At 34.2% G+C, this 23,481-nt stretch overlaps 1 protein-coding gene across 1 annotated transcript in view; it reads left to right on the top strand.

The window, feature by feature from the left end:
• Positions 1–764: 764 nt before the first annotated feature.
• The window catches only part of LOC149490130 (uncharacterized), a 34,333-nt gene continuing 11,616 nt past the window's right edge, over positions 765–23,481 (top strand). The window contains exons 1-3 of the mRNA XM_089701691.1: positions 765–958; positions 8,699–8,922; positions 17,621–17,815. Coding sequence (XP_089557817.1) covers positions 954–958; positions 8,699–8,922; positions 17,621–17,815 — 424 coding nt within the window. The 5' untranslated portion in view covers positions 765–953. The remainder of the gene's footprint in view (positions 959–8,698; positions 8,923–17,620; positions 17,816–23,481) is intronic.

Genomic DNA, 23,481 nt, shown 5'->3' with positions numbered 1-23,481 from the left:
AGCCAATGTCAATTTATCTGCATCAATCTTCCCCATATTCCCCTAACACTAGACAAAATATACGTAAAACAATAGATTTCTAGGTATTTATAGAAATACGAGCTACTTTAGATGTATTTTCTATTAATTCATAAAGTAGCTTATTTTAAAATTATGTAGGCGTGTTGGTCGTATAACTTTTTAAATTTACTGTCTGCGAAGTTTTATAGATTTTAATTCTAACTCTTTTATTATGGATTCCTATAATAGATTCTCGTACACTAACCTTTGCTCTAATAAATTGCAATCTTCGCAGTAGGTAAATTAATCGATTTAAAAGTTTTATTTATTTAGGCTTTCGAATTCAAGTCTGCATAAATGTTTTATTAATTAAAATTTGCTGTTGCTCCATATCTCATATAAAACCAGTTATTTAATTTCTAATAAGACCACACGTAACCACGTGGTAACCCAAAACAATGTATTTTGACAGTTGAAACAGTGAAAATCATACAATCAGTACTTATCTTTTATTTATTTCATAAAATTATTTTTAGTTACACAAAACAAAACAAAAACAGAGCGCGCCACACAACGCGCAACCAATTTGCATTGTGCCCCGGCTGGTAAACGCTTAAAATCTTATTTAGAATTTCGAGTTGGTTCTTCTGCATAATAACATCCGTAAGGTAATGGCAGTTGCTTGACCAATGGGATCGCTCGCTGCGTGTACGTGGGCGTAATGGCGTGCTGCGATTGGCCGAACGCCGTCAGTTATCACTCGGTTCGGCGGCGCGACGTACGCCGCAGTCGATTGTCGCCATTGTCGCTTGTAAGGAGTCGCTCGCGTTCGTGCTACGTACTAATCGATTGTCGATCAATGATATTGTGTTGTGTGTTACTGTAACTAACTGCAAAAGGAGTGTGAAGCCAGCAACGTGGATATTGAGTATCACCGTGCCAGCGGTCACTTGATGAGGTATTTGGTTCATACGTTTTGAATGTCCTTGTGGTGTCGGCGAACTTGTAACTAATGCATTGGCCACGGTACTGGTCCAAATTTGGGTTTTAACGTACCGTTCTTGATTTATCCTGTGAAAAAGTTTGATTTAAAGTTGTGATGATTGTTTATTGGTTGATTTCAAAGCATGCTTGCGTTTTTTCAGTAATTAATCAGGTGGGAACAAAGTTTTTATTTGCTTGCTTAATAATAATGTTATTATTATAACCTTTAAAAACAGTGTGGTTTGAATGATGGATGCACAATAAATTAAAGCTTACAGTTGTTATTGTTAGCATTTTGTCAGTAAGTGTATAATTATTGTATTTCTTGTTTAAAAAGAAAAACGCACCAATTGGCTGTCATACCGACCCTATCGGCTCTCCGGAGGGAAGGTGGAAACGTAGGTTTATTATTCAGATCTATCGGTAATTTTTATGCCTAACATTATAAGTAGGTATCTATTACATGAATGAGTACCTATTTAAAAAATAAATTTCTAATTATTGGAGGAAAAATTTCTCAGTTTATAGGTACCTATTGTGACGGACGGATGAATAATGAACTGTATGTATATCGCGGTTTCTTTTACATACCTACTTACATAGACATACACAACATCGTGCTTTAGGTATTCTTTTATTTTTCCATTTGGTATTTATTATGCTTCGATTAATTACAGTTATGACAATAGGCGTCGTTGACAGTAGGTTTGCTAGTTATTTATTTATTCAAATCTTCATGTTTCATTGAAAAAAAGTTTAGGTATTATTTGTAATTATCCGCGGTGTGACTCTCTTGGCACTGCACCCGGGTGAAGTAGCCTAGTTGCTAATGCAGACCTATCTCTATAGGTACCAAATTTCATGCAGATCAGATCAGCTGTTTTTGCTTAAAAGATTAACAAACACCTATAGGTACATTCTTACAAAATTTTCCGTGTAGGTACCTACCTAACCTACCTATAGGTAATAGACACAATTAACAGGATAGGATACCTACCTACGTAGTAGTTACCAACCTCGATTCTAGACAGATAGGTACCTACCTGGGTACCTAGGTTTGTATAGATCTTTGAAGAGCTAAATGGTTTACTAAATATTTTATCGGTTAAGTCCGCTGATAATAATTAAAATGAATTAGGTAGGTAGGCACCTAGGTATTCGTGAAAAATATCGATACCTACCCCTCTCTTCCCTCGTAGAACAAACATTTAACTGCTTATTTTTGCATAGGTGCCTATCTAGGTATAATATCTAGGTATAGTATATTCCTCGCTGACGGGTCTGCGGATGCGTTCTAACGAATACCCGCGGCTCCGTCAATACAGCGGCACGGTGGAACACAGTGGAGTTTAGTCGGTAGGTCCCTGCATTCTGCAGGGTGAGTCCGACATAACCCAGGGCCCTTTCCCCGAGCGCTCTGGGTATGCCTAAATGCATTCTCCACTTAAAAAAAAAAAAAAAAAAAGGTATAGTATATTCCTACATTTAAGTTTCGAAATTCAAATATGAATGGGGCATTCATACAGGTAGGTACTTAATTAGATACCTACTTTTTCTACCTCAATTTTCTTATTCGTATCTTGTAAGTTAGTTGGTCCTATCATGTTATATTTATTTATGTTTAGACACATCTATAGAAAAACATAAGCAACTTGTCTTTTCATCTTACCAAAAGGATCCACCGCAACGGCGACTGCCGTGTTATTTGGGGAAAAACATTCTCCATTTATTTTGAAATTGGTTAAAAACTGTCTGTCTATCTGTCCATCCAAATGTCGAATCAATTTTTGTTTCATACCTACATTGAAAGTAAAGTTTCTAGTTTCTTCTTACCTAGTTCTTACATACCTACCTACTATTTTAAAATCACTTTTAATCATTTTAAATAAATCCTAGGTTAGGTATAATAAACGCGAAAATTTATTATTCTTTCAGCTAAAAACTATACTGAACCGATTACAATGAAATTTGGTATATAAATAGCTGAAGACCCAGAATAAGACATAGTATTTTTTTAACCCGGAATTCCCACAGGCACGGGAACGTGAGGGTTTTCTTTGAAAACGCGGGAGAAGCCGCGGGCGGATCGCTAGTAAATTATAATTTAAAACTTACCTAGGTATTCATCGTTCTTTCTTTTCCCAACAAATACCAATTATTATTGTATTAAAATTCATCTTATTACAATTTCGCCACAATGAATGTAAACCTCAATTGGCAACATACCTCAAGCAGTAATGAAGGCACAATCAGAGTTTACAACCAATAAAGTTTTTACACATTTATGATAGCGGCGAGCTTTGATGTTCACGAATTGTTTAATAGCCTGGGATTCGATGGGACGATTTTTTTATGGTACCCACCTGTACCCAGTTTAAGATATTTTAACGATAAGTCATTTCTTGATAGGAACAAGTAACTAACTGAATAACCTATCTAAATTTGGATAATAATTAAAACACACTCAGTGTTAGGTACAGTTATCAAGTAGAAAAAATATTAATCAAATCTTAAAATTCGTTTTCACAAAGTATCCGATTAAACGCATGTAAGAACATCATTTATTTAAGGCATCAAAAATCACCATATTTCTGATAGATTCCTGTCCTACATATCTACCTATTAGGTACAAGATAACGTTTTTAAACTAATTCATGTTTTTGAAGTGAAACTTCTTTATCGGGGTTGGAAAAAAATTTGGTGTAACATTTTTTCGTTACGCGTGACATTTTTCCGTTACGCGCCATCTTTTTCTTATCCCTACCACGCGTGATTTTACTTATTTCTGTAAAGTTTCATATTATAGTAAATTATTTTTTGAAAAATAAGGTCATAAAGAAGTTTCACTTGTTACTTATGTACCTACACTAGTACACGCACACGTTTTTAAGCTATTGCATAGCTTCTATCGCGGGCCTTGAGCGCGGGGACCGAATCCAGAAATTCCGTAACGAAAAAACCTCACGCTCCCCACTACGACGGGCACGGAGGTGTGGCTTGAAGGCATAGCATGCAGCAATAGCTTTACCGCGGCAGTCCCCGAGTGCCACACGTCTTTTTTTCTATTCTCCACTTATTTTATACCTGATTCAAATTTGATTCAAAGAAATTGCCACAGCTTCTACTATAATCTTTGAGGACATAAGTTATCTCAACATCTCATCACTTCTTGTTATTAAAACAATCCCTAAAGATAATGCTAAAGAATATCCAATTTAGGCTATATTAATTACCTCTAACGTCGCGGGCGTAGCTGCGGGTAACGTCTAGTCTTCTATATAAACTGTCTTACCTCCAGCGAAGCCGCGGGCAAAAGCTAGTCTTCTACAATTTGTGGCATGCCAGCAGTTACCTCTTACCCAATTATCACACCTACTTGTAAAACAATCCATTCCTCTCATCTTGCCGCAAAATAAACACTCATGATGTGCGTATGCGCATCTAGTTAGCGCGGATTTCACCGTGATTGAAAGGGTCGAGGTTTTCTTTACTTAAGTCGATACTGTGTGTGTGTATATGTTTTTCTGAACTCTCTCTATTGTCGGTGCCTCATGTCTGAGGATCGTGGTCAGCATCAGGGTTGCATCTGGAGCGGATGATTTGCGTCCACCGGTCTCTGTCCATGGCGTCTTTAACGACCGTGTAAAAATTTGTGGCAGATGAGTTTTTGACTTGCTCTGTCCATCGTGTTGGTGAACGACCACGCGATCTTTTCCCTCAGTGTTCCCAACCACTATCAGTCGTTCCAGATTTACATCGCCTCTGTAGATATTATTTTTGATGTTTCTGGATTTAATGTTACTCCAAAGCGTGCTCTAAGGCTTGAGTCTAAGCAATCGTAGAACGCGGCAATTGATCAAGATCTTTAGGTTCTTTAGGATCTTAGGTAGGTTAGTACTTAGTAGGTCTTTTCTTGTTAACAAAAAAACATTTCTTCCATAAAATGTATGTTTTTTTTATTACAAATTTAACAATGTAATCGATAAACTTGCAAAAAAATAATAGTAGTAAGTAATATTTGGATCCAAATTGTTTATTCAGCCTTGAAAGTAATTTATAATGATGTTATTCAGGCGTCCATATTCATCATTATCTTATATCATTGTTTCGTTTATTAATAACTTCTTAACAGTAAGAGAGAACATTTTATTTCTAAAATTTTAACAATTGCCTGCTATATTTATTTTCATTACAAGTAGTGTTTATCTTTTATGGTTCTACCTATATTATTAATAAATGCTGTATGCGACTGCTTTTATTTTTGTAAAATGTTGTAGTTATATGTTTATAAGAGGGATTTTAAACGTTAAGTCATTTAATTTACTAGCACACATACCTAACCCAAAAAGGTACATATATGAAATCAAATTTTCACAAAATGTATATTTTACTCCATATAAATTCATAGAATAGAAACTATGGGGTTGCTCATAAAGATATTTTATAAAAAAACTTAATTTCAAAACTCCATCTTGTCTCACAAATCGTCTCAAACTAGTGACCCGACTCAGTCCCGATAACACGACAAACAAACAGACAATAAATTTGACGAACGTGTCTGTTTCTATGTCTGAAGCGCCAATGGATTGGGTAAAGGGCTTGTTCATCTTAAGTGGCTGGCGTCTTTTAAACTTTGAAAGAAAGAAATAAATGCATTGTTAGGTTTTGGTATGCGTCCTTTTTGTTCAAGTATATAGTTTGTATATTATCAAATTGACCTCTGTTTTATCCCTTGCACTTGTTATCTATACTATTATTTTAAATAGGAAAGGTTTGTATGTATGTATGGTTTTCACGCATAAACTACTGGGCCGATTTTGATGAAATTTGGCACAGATAATCTTTAGATCCTGAGAAAGAACATAGGCTACCTTTTATTGCGAAATATGTACCTACCACGGGCGAAGCCGGGCCGGACCGCTAGTTTTCCATAAAAATAGTTTTAAAGCTTACACATTACACATTACATACTTATTATTTAGTTAAGTATTGAATTATTATTTAAAATAAAGAGATATAAATTCTTCAATTTACAACCAACGTTATGGACAAAATAGAAATTATTATGTATGTATATTACTAAAATTACCATGCTCTCTTTGACGATATGATGGAAAATAATTGGATATTTCGTTTGTTACATTAAACATTTTCATTTTCAATATGTACCACAAATACCTATTTAACTTTTTCCTTTCAACAGGCATTCAAAAAGTCCAGTGGCAGTAGTCAGCACAAATATTTGCGTAGGAGTTGACATGCCACTGTGAAATTGTTACGCTTTTTCTTTCGTTTCAAAATAGACATTTGTCACTGTGTCCAGATAGTATAACCATAGGTATTAATCATTGTTTTGGTATAAAGAGTTATCATAAAAGCAGCATATTACACGTTATTCTCGGTAACAAATTAGGAAAAAAATATTTGTGTCAGAAGTTATCCCAATCCCATCAATTGAAGACAATTTCAACTAATAAGCTAATGTTCTGTACCGCTGTAAGAAAAGCCACATGGCAAAATAACCTATATAGACCGTACCTAAGTTAAAAAAATATTGAATTCTTACAACATAGCTTGGGAAATGAAATAATTCCAAGCTTATGAAAATTTAAAGACACAATATAATTATTTGGGTATTCCTCAATTTTAATCCATCAGGCCCCGGAATCACAGACACAATAGAAAATCTATTGTGTCGCGGTCGGATCTGGCCTCTCGGTGGTTGAGAGGTTAAAATAAATAACTTTTAGTATATGTACCAAAAATATTTATATCATAGGTATCATCATTAATATCACCTTGTATTAATACAAAAACACATTTCAGGTAGGAGGAACTAAAATATATTTAAGGTTAGAAATTAGAATCGCACGACAATAAATATTGACACGCTGACCCTTCAAACCCTTTTTGACCCAAATATAGTATTCTCGGAAACAAAACGGTAGCAGTACAATGTTGGGGATTAATTATTTATTTTTAGAGACAAACATTTGTTTTAAGATAGGCGTGTCAATATGGAGAATTTTAAATATACCTGTAAATTATAGGTATTTGTGTTAAATATGGAAAATATTTGGAATGTTTTATGATATATCTAAGATTGATTTTTACATTTTATACGAATGAAACTATTTATGTACTCACATTTAATCATTTTTAGTAAAAAGCTGTGTTAAAGGCTAGCCAAAAATCGTTACAGTTAACAAAAATTGTCTCAGTTTTTTTTTTAATCTAGCTTCATCTAGGTAGTCTATTCCACAATCCTTCACATTCCTCACACATTTAATCTATCATTAATCAATATTATATAATATTATGCACTGTTAAATTAAAAACAAGTGTATATATGTACATATTATATTTTCTGATGCAACTGTAATATGCTCGCCGAGTCCCTCCCGGCGGGGGGTAAAGCTTCGCAAAAAACAGAATAATCAACGTCTTTTGATATCCCCTAAGATTCATATTTAAAGGTATGCGATTAAGTTAATCATACCACATTTGTTAAAAGCAATGATGAATTTGTTTCATACATAATTTTAGTTTTGATAGCGTTTGTGTCGCGCGTATGCAAGTCATTTTTCACTTAAAGTGGCTTAAATATTGCATTTTTTTATAAAAGCAAAAATATCTTACCTGAATGTATCATATCATTTGATGCATAACTGTTCAATGTAGAAACATTGAAGTTATGAAATAAGTTGATTATAAAGAGAAATTTAATGTCCGTAGGTAATGAGTAATGACATATAGACTAGGTACTCGACCTATTAAACAATATTAAATCAGCAGAAATCGACATTATAGAATAACAGTATATTTTACTAGCTGTGCCCTGCGGTTTTACCCGCAGTGCTCCACTTCTGTTGGTCTTAGCGTGCCTATAGGCTTCCTCGATAAATGGGCTATCTAACACCGAAACAATTTTTCAAATCGGACCAGTGTTCCTGAGATTAGCGCGTTCAAACAAACAAACTCTTCGGCTTTATAATATTAGTATAGATTTATTCCGGATGAAGCAAGAACGTGCGGCTCTAAATAAACAACGAATTAACATCATCCTATAAATCTTAAACCAAACCTGCACTTGATAGCCACCAACCAATTACGAGAATCGTAATCTTTAAAATACTTTAATACATCATTAAAAAGGGGGAGCGTTACCTAAGTAGCCAATTTGTGTCCCTCAATACCTTCTGCTTCCTTGAACACGGTAATTGTCGTTATATTAAAACTTGACACGTGGTACTTCTATGGGGAAATATTAAGGCCACTTTGTATATGATATTGTGTACCGCTTTTATGGAATCGAAAGTTATAATGATAATGCTGTAATGTAAAATTTTAGGCAATTTGATTCTACCGGACTAACTGATTGTGTTGAAATGTTTATATTACTGAAAAAAACTTATAGGTACCTACTAGTAATAATTATAAAGAAAATCATAATCAGCTAATATACCTTCATAGTTCATACTTAAACCCTAATCAAGTTTGAAAAAAATCCTGAAACATGTAACATCGCAGTCATCTATTACATATCTACATTGATTATTAAAATTCTTTTCAATGAGCATTGAGCTGGCTTCTATTTACAGGATACGTATGATTTGATGATCATACGTACAAAATAGAATCCTCAACAGTGCTCTTATCTACTCCATTTAGAGTGTCTTTTCTTCATGGTACTAATGTCATAATTTCCTTCCAGTGCCGCTGGTACCATGTGCGATCGCACGTACGGGTCCATGGGCCACTTCCCCATGACCCCCATCTCCATGAGCATCGGCATGGAGGCGGTGATGAGCAAGAAGTCCCAAGAGGAGCACATCAAGCGGCCCATGAACGCGTTCATGGTCTGGTCGAGGTTGCAGCGGCGGAAGATCGCGCAGGATAACCCGAAGATGCACAATTCGGAGATCTCCAAGCGATTAGGTTGGTTGATTGATTATTTATGCATTCAAACTTCTTCTAGAAGTAGTAACATAGTTTTACCAATTGCCACTGATTCGGAAAGCAGTATATAATTCTTATGGTATTCAGAATATTTATTGATAGGCATCAATTGTACCTATTAGGAAATTGTTCTTCAGAAGAACATGTCAGGAAGTCTGAATTATGGCTCATTTAAATCGGTTTCGATGGAATATCTAGAGATAGATTTTGTCAGTGATTGGCTGATAATAAAGTTTTTATGAAGTATAGAATTTGGAAAATCTTTAGTTCATTAGCTACGGTTCTGTAGCTCGTGTACGGTAATTCAACGAAATCTTTCTTGATAATATGATTTAGATACAAAGAATAGCTTTACAAAATCCATTTCCACCAAACCCAGATAAATAAACGAAATAATCATCGGAAAAACCATTAGAATAAGCAAAACCAAATTATCTGTAACTCAATTCGACGAACCAAACACCGAATTATTTAAACAACTATAGGGGACAAAATTGACAAATTTCGAACGATGTTTTTGCCGTAAAATCGAAGTTTAGCAAAAGGTTCGCCAAAAAATCGTTCTGTTAAAAATGGAGTCCGCAATCAACCGCTGAGGCTTCGCAGCAGGAGGCTTGCCACTGTATTAATCAACGGACGTAAGCGGAGGGCTTTTTAAAAATAAGATAGTGCCGGCAGAGCGCGCACGCCGTTATTATATAATTCTTCTGCTGCGGCTTCGCTTCCGTTATTTGTGGCAAATGTAATTGTGATTAGTTTTCTTTTGTTTTCAAATAATTTTATAGATTTATACGGTACGCTAATTACTATAGGTCTTGTGGGTCTGTTGTCGATATATGAAATTTTCCTATATTTCCTTTGCAAGTAACAAGAAAAAGTGTTCAATCTTACTAGATAATTACATTTCAACATTAATTTCAGAAAATTCCAAATCTATTGTTTCTTCTTTGATATATCCTGATTCAAGTCACATTGCTTTCAGAGAATCTTCAATGTAGGTACCTATTTATCGTCTTATGCCATCTTATTTAAAGTAGTGATTCTTTCTACTTTATCCTTATTTACTCCATTTCATAGAACCTCCATGATTTCTGATGATAGTTTTCTCTTTAAGAATTGGAACTAGTTTTTTAAAACCATAGTCTATTTTAATGAGATAGATAACACAAGTATTTGGGGATCAATTCAATGATCAAAAATACATGTGTCTATTAAAAAAAAAACCTCAAAAAACTCAACATCCCGAATTCATTTAAACCTCCAATTGTTCCTCTAAAAAGAATATACAGATACATGTAACAGAGAGAGAAAGAAAGCAAAAAAAACCCACCCTTCTGACAGTGATGGCGAGGAGGCGAGATTTTCTATTTTTCCCGCCCATTTTCAACACGCTCTGTGTTGTACAGTTCTTTAATTTAAACCTCATGCTAGCTTTTTTCGGAAATGTTTGGTTAAAGAAGGAGGCAAAGATAATTAAATTAACTTGTGCTGTTTGACTCAATCTTTCTTAATTATTGTGAAGCTTTGGATTATTTTAATGTCGTTTTCTCAAGAATAATATGTTTCCAATAAGAAGTAAATCACCATGGAAAGAAGAATGGTCCAATTAATCTTCTCATTCAAGTAGAAATATCGTATGAAAACCTATACTAACCTCACGATGTAGTGAAGTATCAAAAAATTTATGCGAAAGTTTTTATAGTTTGTGTACGAAATACTACGAATGCTTTTTTCGTTCACAATAAGGTATTAAACAAATAATCTTACAACAACTAATAAACATTTCTTAGCTCAACCGATGATAGAAACTAACCAATCAGAACCTGCTTTCAACTTTCATTCGTAAATGCCGAGTAATTTATAAACAAACAAATGCCCGTGTTTTGTATACTCTGTGCTCAACGATTTGAACGTGACAGTTGCCGACAATTGCACAGCACAATGTACCTGTCGATATTCAAGCGCATTGTTTATTGGCATTATTAATCGCCAAACAAAAACGTTCTGTTTGCTATCGAATGTCACGACAAATGTGCGCAGTGTGCACCTTTGTGACACACTGCGCGTAAGGATGGCGAATGTTTTCACGCTCGATTGATTGCTCGATGATGTTATTTTTGAAATTAGTTGAAGTAAAAATAAACTATCAAGTAAGATTTTTTTTAGTAGATAGTTTCAATGTTTTTTTTATTCAATAGATAGAAATCGAACACGATAAAGATGTGCCTAATCAAAAATAAATACATTAGTACACCAAAAATACTAGGACTGCTTTACAGCAGATCGAATAGATATAACTGTCATCGTTTGTTTTTTTTACTAGTTTTCTTACAAGACTAGACTAGAATTGCAACAGTTATTCTACGTATAAGAAACGATGCGTGTCTAATATGGCGGATCTCGTCTGATTAGACCTGGCAGATTCACACATAATTCAATTATAATGGCTTAATTTTTCCAATAAGATTAATGTAAAACGTGAATACAAATAAATTATGTTAGATTACAACTTTATTTGTGACTTATCAATTTCTTTAAAATTACCAGGATTAGCTGTTTTGTTGGAAATAAAGACGCACAGTGATCCTTTTTTTATTCTTACGAATCTTTTACAAATTCTTCGACGAATCTTCTTGCTACGCAAATGTAACTTAAAGTAGATAGGAATTAGGCTGAATATGAAGTTAATAAAAAATCCAGTAAGATGTAAGCGGTAAGCATAGCTCTGTTCGGATATGGAAGTATTAGACTTTAAATTGACTTTCTATCAAATAGGAATCTAATTAATAAAATGTAAAATTTATTTAATTAAAAATCATCTAGATAATTAAATTATGTACCTACATAGTAACTTATCATATACATACTCACGACCATAATATTAACCACAACCAAATACACAAAAAAGTTTCGTCAGTTGTAAAAATTTTCATACACTCACAAGTCAAAACAAAACAGCATTATTAAAACCACAGCTAACAAATAAATATAATACAAAAAGTTTCGCTGTCCGTCCGTCGCTACCATGAGTTCGTCTCCACCCCTGTCGTTAATATTAATTAAGACGGGCTGGTTTTGTGTGATGTAATTGCTTTTCCATTATCGACACCAGTAACACCGGGTGCATGAGCTTGTATGTCGGATAGTTCTTGGGAGTTTGATACGTTAATAGAATTTCTAAGTTTAGGTACTTATAGATTTTTTTGTTTAATATAGGTAGGTGGTAAAATCAAGTGTGTTTAAGTGAAAATTATGCTTTTCTTACAGTGCTTACAAATATATTGTGATTTGTGATGTGATGAAATTTATATAATTAACTTTCGGTGTTATATTCGATGTTGATTTAGAGTCTAGACGCACCATAAATACATCTGGCTTGCCAGGTAGATATATAAGATTACGAGTAGGTACAACTATTACCAGCTTTTTCAAATGTAATATATTATTGCTGTAATAAAATACTAACTCTTTGATAATATCAAAATCCTAAGTACTACATCTAAAAAGTACCTATTTATCAATTAAAGCATTTCCATGTTTCTAATTCCCTACATACCCTGGTAAATATATCACACGTATAACATACATTGAATAACACCAATAAAACTAATTAACCGTTTGATTGCATGCCCCGTACCCCGTACATGTCTTCCATCCCCCTTTAAAATTAATTACAATTTCGAGCACGCCTCCCGACATATGGCCCAATTCAAATTTACACCAATTTTCTTCGGTAGCTCTATATACAGCTTTTTGTACTATTTTTTGTTTATCACCGTTTTTGTTTAATTATCTCCCATTGGATATAATCCAAGGGGCATGTCTTATTATAATCGTCTGATCAGTTTTTATTGAAGAAGAAGAAGCGGCCATTGTAAGTTGAATCTATTAGATGAGTTTTGTGGCCTTGTGTTGATGGAATTTCGTTTTTGTCAAGCCACAGGGTATGTTCTGTTTTCTGTTAGAAGTCTATTTAAAAGTTTTTCTGTAACATGATTATAATGAACTGTAGATTGTACTTAAATTAAGGTGGTTGACCGCGTCTGTAATTCGAGTGGACATTGAGAATTACGGGTATCATTTTCCTCAACATTTGTTGTGATCTTCTTCTACTTTCAGTTAAAGATCACTTTTCCTCCATTAACAACATACATGATACAATGCATCTTTTTCTACGAGATATTATTTCTTCTCTGATAAATAAATTATAATAGAAGTTACATTCTTCATCGTCTAATCTTAGATTTCATTTTCGTCGTCTTTTGTAATAATAAATTTACAAGTATAAATTTACTATCCATTATTTCGTCTTTTCCAAACTATGTATCAAACTTTCAATTCTCCAAAGTATTAAACAGAGAACGCTAAATGAGATTTACGAACACAAAAAAGTTACGACACTGCCTTTACAAAGCTTTATAAATGCGACATTACTGAAAAACGCTTACCTTATATACCCACACGGTCCCTGCTTATCAGGGACATACAGGCCCGTCAGGGGCACGCAACAAAAATACAGTTGTTTTGTTCATTGTTGCTCCTTGTCTGTTGTCGAAGGGGCCCGTTGTTTAATTACTACAGTCTCTTGTGCCTTTCAGTTACAAAGTTTTTCATATTTTCCGCTCGAATGCGCTGGATGCGTTTTTTGGACCCGTCGGCCGATCCGTTGACCGATTGGTCGCGGGTTTCGATCGTGAAATTGTGTGTAATGCTGTTGTTTTAGATAAAGGACAGTTTTTGTCGGCATACCTTACGTTATGTAACGTAGATTACATAATAATGTGGGTGAATCTGTTCTGTTTATCAACATTCCACATGGGATTAAGTTTTGCATTTGATATTTAAAGTTGTGTCAAAGGTTATCTGCGAATAATTATAAAATATTGTTATTCTGTGTTTTTAAAGTGTCAATTTAAATTCAATTTCGTTAAGCACGTAATATATCGGATTTAAGCAGTTCCGTATAATTAGAATCCATCTATTAACGTAAATTCAAATACAATTTTTAGATACAGAACATGAGGTATCGATAAACAGTCACTTAACCTAATACAAAAACCAAAAAGACCATAGATATTACCGAACTCTTTAGCAAAAATGTATTACCCTCAAAGCAGGAAATAATTGAAGTATCCGAGCCATTATAAAAGCGCCTACAAAACTGCATTCACGGGTGTCGGATTAAAGCCCTGAATCCCCATGACACCACCACTCCAAGGCTATTAGCCGACACTATTAAAATTTAATAAAATCATGACCCAAATAACGTCTTGGCGTTTCAATTTTCCGGACGAAAGGGTGGCTCCTTCGTCTTTGTTGGCGACCCCCCCTCCCCCCATCCCCCCGCGCTATTGTCGTGCAGGCTTTCACAGTAATGAAGAGCATTTTCGTCCGATTTCGAGTACAATGCACGTTTTAATACAAGGCAGAGAGGAAACTCTTTGTCGCACGGCGTATTGTAGTGCGCGCGTTACATACGGCCCTTGTGTGTTTTTGTTCCACGATTGTTGTACAAAGCTGCTATGTAGCATTGTTTATTAACAATTTTGTTAATTGGATCATGGTGTTTGTTATTCTAATGCTTGGGCTAGTTCTAACGCTGGTATAAATCTCTGCTGATACATGATTCAATTAGTTTCACAAATCGTATAATATGAACAATTTTTAAATGAAATAAATCTAATACAATTGACCATCTGTTATTTCTCCTTAGCACATTACACACTAAGTACATCAAAAGCAATTTATAGTTCTCATATAAGTACCATACTAGTAAATTAATCATGTGTAACATATCGTAAGATATTGTAATCTCCTAATGGAGTTTGCATTCAGAATACCTTATACATCTGAGTTTTTGTGAAAATGGGACAATATCTAAATATTGTCCCTAATACCAAAGTATCGTTTGTATTTCTTTTAAATTAAATTTTCGAAAATTATTTCAATTTGCTGATACATCTAGCTTTTTGGAAAAAAATGCCCTACCTATAAGGTGCAAAGATTATCTCAAATTTTCTTACTCGTAATTCTCCAATCGTAATATTTTAAAAGTAAGATACAATTATAATAATTATAATTGTATCTTACTTTTGAATAACTTTGATATTAAATTTCAAGTAATTAGCTTGTCAACTCTATTGAGTTGTAAGTCTTTCTACTGTGACTTCAATAAAATGCCTAGCATAATTTAAAATATCTTTTACCCAGATACGAGCTTAACATCAAATTCTAACTTTCATTAAAATCCCCACATTATCATTATTAATTAATAAGTTTATCCACAGGACCTAAAAATAACTGAATACAAACTATTACAGAAGATTCGGTGTTACCATTGTTATCGTGGCTGTAGGAAATAATTACTGTAGAGTGGCAATACTGGAGCACGTGCGTCTGTTAATTAAAAAGTATCAATGATTCAGTTTGTGTTCTTTTTGTTTTTTAGACGGGAATAGATTGAAGCACGTTTGTGTTGTTAATATCTTTTTTGTGTATTTGTGAACATACATATAGAAAATTAGCTTCTTATCTAAGACTTTGATTAAATGTGTAAATCTGGTAGGTGTAACCTGAAATCTTAATGAAAAAACGAAAATAAATTAATTATTAGTTATCTTTATTCTTTACTAGCTTCCGCCCGCGACTCCGTCCGCGCGGAAAAATTAAGATTTATTTATTTCTACGTATTTTTCCGGGATAAAAAGTATCCTATTTTATGCCCAGGATAATAAGGTATAATTATACCAAGTTTCATCGAAATCGAACCGTTAGTTTTTACGTGATGTCTTCACATACAGACAGACAGACGGACAGACAGACAGACAGACAAAAATTTTTTTAATCACATATTTGGGTTTGGTATCGATCCAGTAATCCAGTAATTGCTATTTATTTTTTCAATATTTTCAATGTACAGAATTGACCCTTCTACAGATTTATTATATGTACCTATAGATAAGTAGATACCACATCCTTCCTCCAATTGTTAGTTTTTACAATTGTGATCAATCTTCGATTCGACAATATTGTCATGATAGATGGAATATTTTGCTTTATGTGTAACTTGAGACAACTATTTAAATGTCAGAATATAAACATGGTTTTACTTGATTTACGAAACCACGACCTACCTTACTGTATCTGTCACAATTCTGCATTATATCCATTGTATGTTGTAACTAATTCACTATACACTAACACACAAGTTGACAACTAAAACAATTTTCACTTGTACCACAAACGTTAACAAATTAGCAATTGAAGTAAAGACAATATATAATTTATTCAAGAAAACGCATTTATTATGCAAATGCATTGCATTAATAGCATCCAATGCTATAAGATGTCTTATTTACATAACAATTGTATGGCTTTTGTTGGCGTCCACAAAAGACGAGGAAAAATTTCTTAGTCGCAAACCGAGTATTGTGTTCGCAGAATATTAGATAGAAGAAATGCTTTATTTAAAGAATGAATAAAACTTAGCTTCAATGTCGTTTACAATGGATTTGTATCATTTTAATTATGTTCTCTGATGTTTTTTAAATAAAACGTAACGAGTGACGAGTGCTTTCCGTTGTTAATGTAGAGAAGACATGTGATTTAATCTTTATAAAGATGTATGAAAAGCTAGATCTGAATTCATAATTTCTTACTCTTAATTAAAGACGCAAAACACGAAGCAGTATAGGCTTTGTAAATGAAATTTATAACAAAAACGTTTCAATGTTTGATTTAAATATTAAATAGCAAAGACATTGTACCTTCAAAGTGACATGTGGAGGTAATGAGTAAACAGCAAACTCGATTTATTCGAACGCAACAGTCGCAAATACGATTCTTATCAGAGCGAGCGACAAAGAGCGAATACCCTCCAAGTATCAGCAATAATGAGTAACCGGGAAAAACTTGTGTAGCGGAATGAAAAGCGCAAATTCGTCATTAGGCGTCGCTTTCCGCCATTGTTGTCTTCGTCCCGCTCGCGCCCGCGTGCGGTCGCGCGGGATAAAGCGGGAGAGCGGATGGTCCTTCGGCGGATTGTTCCTTTCTATGGCGGGAACATTGTTTTCGCTTTATACCCGCCTGAATCGGAATTGTCTTGTCTGTTTCAATGGCCGGCCCCTCCACGGTATCGATGCCTGCCTCCAAAGGGGGGACACAAAGGGTTGGTCTTGAATCGAGTTGGGAGACAGGTCGTTCGATTATTGTATCGATTCAAAGGCTTTGTCTGCGCAATGGGGAATGGTTAGCGCAAATTACTTTTCTCATTTTGTCGCTGTTGTTATAGTTTGAAATGGGGATTTATATTACTGTTCGCTTTTGTTTGAATAGCTAGATTAGTTTTATTAATGGTCTTTTGTGGATTCTTGTGATTGTCGTGTCTAGGACATTTGGGTATTTAGATCATTCTTGTGTTGTTGAGACACTCATAACTCGTATTATGGTTAATATTTCCACAATTTATTAACCACACATTTTCGAATCCAACTTATTGCCATGTTTATCAATTAATCTATTAAAACACTATATCTGCAACTATAGGTATTTACTTCAAAGCCAAGTTAATTAATGAGATATCTTTCACGTGTTTTAACTTTAAATCTCAATCATATTTATCTCCAAGATTATCCAAATCAGTTTCTTTAACAATTTGATCAAACCAATCCTCTTACAGGTGCAGAATGGAAGCTTCTCACAGAAGACGAAAAGCGGCCCTTCATAGATGAAGCCAAGCGTCTCCGGGCGATCCACATGAAGGAACACCCCGACTACAAGTACCGGCCCCGGAGGAAACCCAAGACACTGAGGAAGGAGGGCTACCCGTACTCCATACCGTATCCCAGTGTGCCTATGGATGCGTTGAGAGCTGGTAAGTTTTTTCATCTTAAATGCAATGTTTTCTAGATCAGAAAGCGTATTTTTCGTTTTGTTGCAAATTCTCGGGGTCACTAAATTGACAGCTTTAAGTGACGTGACCATGCTGGCTTTAAAGTTTTGTTGGTTACAGGATGAATAAATCGAGTTTAAAATTCGTTAAAAAGTCATTTATGCATGTGTTAATATAATTTGTGTCTTTCTTTCTGTTGTCAATTAACTGGAAAGTAAACTATATAAAACACTAGAGGTCCGCCCCGGCTTCGCCCGTGGTACATATTATTATTTCGTAATAAAAGGTAGCCTATGTCCTTTCTCGGGTATGAAAATATCTCCATACCAAATTTCATGCAAATTGGTTCAGTAGTTTAGGCGTGATTGAGTAACAGACAGACAGACAGAGTTACTTTCGCATTTATAATATTAGTATGGATTATTTAAATGCATTCATGACTGGAGAGAGGCATTGCATAAGATTTAATAATAATTGATAGGCTTAATGCCAAGATGAGCAAATGTTATGACATTAACGATTAACACCTAGAACTTGTCTGAAAGTACCTACCTAATAGTACCGGGTGGACAATTATAATCTATACTTATAATAAATCTGTAGAGAGGCCAATTCTGTACATGAAATATATTTAAAAAAAAACTATGAAGGGGTGATAAGGGATCGCTACTGATGCCAAAAATGCAATCAGTAAAATTTTTGTCTGTCTGTCTGTCTGTCTGTCTGTCTGTCTGTCTGTATATTCGTTATAGAAACAAAAACTACCCGACGGATTTTAACCAAATTTGGCACAATTATTCTTCATACTTCTGGGCAGGTTATAGTAAAAGAATCATGTAAATCGGCGTAGAGACACCAAAGTTATACATGAAATACGTTATAAGTCATCGCGCGTGAATACAGAATCATGCCATAAGGATTATTTTTGTGTATCAGTTGCCGCATTCGACGCGCTGCGCGGCGGGAGCTATAAAAATTAAAAAGGCGGCGGGTCTGCACCCGTTTCGCGTTGTCACGGCATCACGTGTGAATGGCTGAACCGATTTCGATTATTCTTTTCTATTATATTCCTTGAAGTACGAGGATGGTTCTTATGTAGAGAAAACGTAAATATGTACCACGGGCGAAGCCGGGGCGGACCGCTAGTCCATACTAATATTATAAATGCGAAAGTAACTCTGTCTGTCTGTCTGTTACTCAATCACGCCTTAACTACTGAACCAATTTGCATGAAATTTGGTATAGAGATATTTTGATACCCGAGAAAGGACATAGGCTACTTTTTATCCCGGGAAATAGGATAGGTTTTATCCCGGAAATCCCACGGGAACGGGAACTAGGGTTTTTCTTTGACTGCGCGGGCGAAGCTGCGGGTGAAAAGCTAGTGATGTTATAAAATATATAAACTTATTTATATAGCCAACTATACCAGGATTATAGAATCTTCATAGAGGTTTAATAACAGCAACTGAAGTGTTATTATTAGATATATAATTATTTCATTGAACTAATGCGTAAAGACTGATTATCGAATAAATAAAGTATGAAAGTGCTTATCGCAGCATTTCTACATTCCTTCATAATATTAGTACTACGTAACATACAAGCACTACCTCCCGTCCTATTTCTGGCCTATAGATTATTATAAAACAATTATAAAACTGATTACTTAACCCATAAGTTATTAAATTTACTTTTTAATCCCAGTTAAATAAAATAAACAGGACACTGCAATAAAATTAACATCTTATTGGCATAATAACACGAAATATTAAAACCAACATGACCATTATGTAAATGGATCTAATTCTAGTTTGACATTTATAGCGGCCATCTTTGTTTTGCGCGGCAATCACACGAAAAGCTATCATTACGTGTCGTAAAGCCGCGGCTAATGTCAGAAATGACCACAGATAATCAAAAACACCAAATCTACAATGTAGGTTTTATTGCGTTTTTATGTTACGCTGTATCTGGGATTCGATTTTGGGTGATAAAAATGTAAAATAAAATATTATTATACACTTTTACGCTAATAGATAGGCTTTAGATGTCACATTGTATTTTATATCAAAGTATACCTAATTGATAAATATTCTGAACTTGTTCTTAGAAAGAACGAATCTTTCTCTTTCTTCCAATTATTTCACTATAATTTGTTTATTGAAGTAAATTTTAATTAATCATCTTTCATTCGATTCTTAACCTTGAGACAATGCTCAAATTTTACAAACACTTAACTGTTTCACTGTACATCAGTGTGTCTCGTGTCTCATACCTACCTACTTCTACATCAGTCACAAATATCGTTGTTACAATAGATGCAAAAGTTTAATTAAAGATAGTAAGATTAGCTACAAATTACAATGGCCGTAATCTGTTACACAAATATTTTATACACTAAAAATAAACATACATACGACTTACGAGTTACCCAGTAAAATTAAACAAACTCAATACTCGATACTTCAGATATTACAATGTGAAAAGGCTATTCGGGACAGCGAGCGCTATTCAATGAAAGTCATCGATTTTTGTCGAGCCATACTATTGAAGATTACGTAATCGATGTACCGTTCGCATTTGGCAAGTGAATGGCGCCAGTGGATGTTGGCAGCCAGTACAATGGCTATAGTAACTTTCGAGTCTCATAAATCCGTTTGATATGTGTAGGTACCTAAAGTTTTTTAAAAACTTTTCTTCGTGATTGAATTTATTCTATTATTCCTCCAGATGACGATTCCCCGAACGTCAGTTTTGAATTAGCAATAAGTTTACAATAAAAAAATGGATAATCTCTTAAGTGTATCTAAATTATAAATCTTTTCCTTGCTATTTCTGAATCTGCCTTATTGTACTTCATAGTACCGACTGCTATCCCATTACGCTTCCAAACACATCTACAAAACAAACGAACACACATACACATTAGGTACGTTAGTAGGTACATTCATTACTCTCGGCCACAGGCACATAAAAACATACCTAAAAACAATTAAAAACCCAAAAAAAATGTGAATATGTTTTTAATTCCGCTTTTATAAACGAGGCTCGGTCACTAGCCTCAACGGAATACGAGTCAATAGTCACGAATTTTTTTCGTGAGCATTAATAAAAACTTGTAAGCTATTATTTGAACAATCGTCATTTACTGTTTCGCATTATGGCTTATAAAAGGATTATTTAAGATGCCATTTGAGGTGTTATGTTTAAAAGGTTGAGATTTAAGATGGTTCTGATAAGTTCTTACAAAGATATGGAAATATGGAATGATGTGCCGTTTTGTATCCATTTTTTATTACATTTTTGTTCATATTCGAATATATACTAATCGATTAAGTAGGTAGTAAAGTAGCAAAAATTGTAATAAGTTAAACGCAAAACCACGAAAAAGTACATGAACTAATTTACGAACTTCGGGCACTTTACACAAAAACATTTTAACAAAGCAAACAGAAACAGAATCTCATCATTTCCTGGAACAGAATCAAATCGCACTATCTATCTTCATTTGTTCAATAGAACACGCCATAAAAAACTAAATCGACAAAACGTTTGAAAATGGAACAATTTCCTACGTTATCTGTGATCTACAACCGTCCCTAAGAACTACAACCGTTTCTATTTGAAAATGGAATGCCATTATAATCGACGACACACACGCGCACAATAATGAACACGAAAATGAAAATAGTACAAAAGATTCCAAATATGAAAAGCGTTTGAAAATAGAACATGGAACGCATAGTTTAAACCTTCTTGGCTGCTTTTGACAGTTGACAGTTTTCGCTGTCAAAGTGAAGGTGACAATGGCGGGGGTGCGTCAAACTTAGGGCTTATATTGTGGCTATTGAAGGATGTAAAGGGGATGATATTGAATTTTTGGACTCGGACTCTGTTATTATGGTAATGGTGAAATTCTATACTTTTTAGTTTTGGGGTCATATCGATGTTTAAAAGATTTTTCGACTCAAAATAGCACCATTTTAATTCATCATTTTAAAAACTGAGTTTTATCATGTATGTCTGTTAGCTCGGATTCATCGAATGTCAATAAATATTTTTTTTACTTTATAGAGAACTTGTATTGTATTTTGATTATATCTAATGATTTTTACTTTTTACTAGCAGATTTTTTAAATCATTTATTTCCTAATATTCTACGGCTTCCTCCTTCAAGAATTTAAACTTCCCCGATTTATACTGATTATTGACTGCGGTTTCACCGTGGGTGTGGCCGGCACGTGTGCCACCGCCCTTAACTAAGGGTCGCGACACACTAAAGTAGCTTTTAAGTTAATTGCATGCTAGGGGTGACTTATAGTGATATTGCGTAATGGGCTTATGTAAATTCTTCATGTGGTTTTGTCTTGGATGACTGTTTTGGTATTAAGTAATTAATTTTCTGGGTAAGAAATTTCAGTATTGTGTGGAGTGAATGTGTGTCTGAATAGATTTGCATGTCGGGAATGAGAACGGAGTTTAGAATATATAGTTTTTTATTAATTATTATTATTTAGTTCTTCATATAAATTGACGTTTTTATAAAAAAAAATGCTATTGATCCCGATGGTAGACTAATAAAACACATCGAATGAAGTCTCTAAAAACTCAAACCATTTCATGTTTATATACTTCGTCTAATCAATTTCTTTGATCCACAAAAGCTTCCAAATAATTAATACAAAAATGTATTTAAATAACTTAAAAGTTCAATTAAGGGTGGCGACACACGTGGCGGCGCGTGGCGCGTAAGGGTCGCGACACACTCAGCACCGCCTCTTGGGGCGATTTGACCGACGTTAATATGTTTTGCCGCTAATTTGGCAGTAACTTGGCTGTGCTTGCATAAATATTTGTGATTTATGCAGTGCTAGAAAAAGTATTTTATAAATTAACATTTAAAATTTGGACTGTAAAAAGTTTTTGAAGTGAAACTTTAGGCGCGTTGAGACTTGAGAGTAAAATTTCAAGGTCGCGTCATGGCAATACCGTCACGTCACGAATACGTTTTTGCAAAAATTTTGGTATCTTTGAATCTTGCCAAAGAAGTTTCACTTCTGACACGTGTGCTCGGCACCCACGATCTTTTTTTAAGTCTATAATCTAAGTCCAATTTCATTCGGATTCACACATAGTATTCTTCTCGTTCAAAATTAAAATAAAATAATTATTATAATGACTTTTTCAATCAATATCAATTGCGCAATTCTATAAAAACAGATAAAACCATTATGAAAAACAAACATACCCAACCTTCTTACATAACATTATAAACTGTAAAACTATTTAAATGCTAATTAGGCACATTTATAAAGGAAAATCAAATAAGAGACAAAGCATATGTCCCATTGTATAATGCGGTTACAAATATTGATTTGATAAATTTTTTTGTTTCGTTTAAACTTGAGACAATGTGTGTTTGGACAGATAAAAGGATGTTTGGATTGAAAAGACGTCAATAATAGGTTTAATTAGATCATGGTTTTACAAAAATAAAGAAGTAATTTTTGTTCAAATTAAAAATACTTTTACACTCTCCTGACTGTGGCGAAATCATTGCGATAATATGAGGGTACATCGTGTTCTGAACTTCTGAAGTATCTACTTAATTTTTATTTCTCAAAAAATACAGTCTATACTTTCTT

The sequence above is a fragment of the Colias philodice genome, chromosome 2 (genome assembly GCF_061535455.1).
Source record: "Colias philodice isolate Cphi_HAF_F1 chromosome 2, ilColPhil1 Martin Lab GWU primary, whole genome shotgun sequence".
Lineage (NCBI taxonomy): Eukaryota > Metazoa > Arthropoda > Insecta > Lepidoptera > Pieridae > Colias > Colias philodice.
This window is presented reverse-complemented; position numbering and strand designations above follow the sequence as displayed.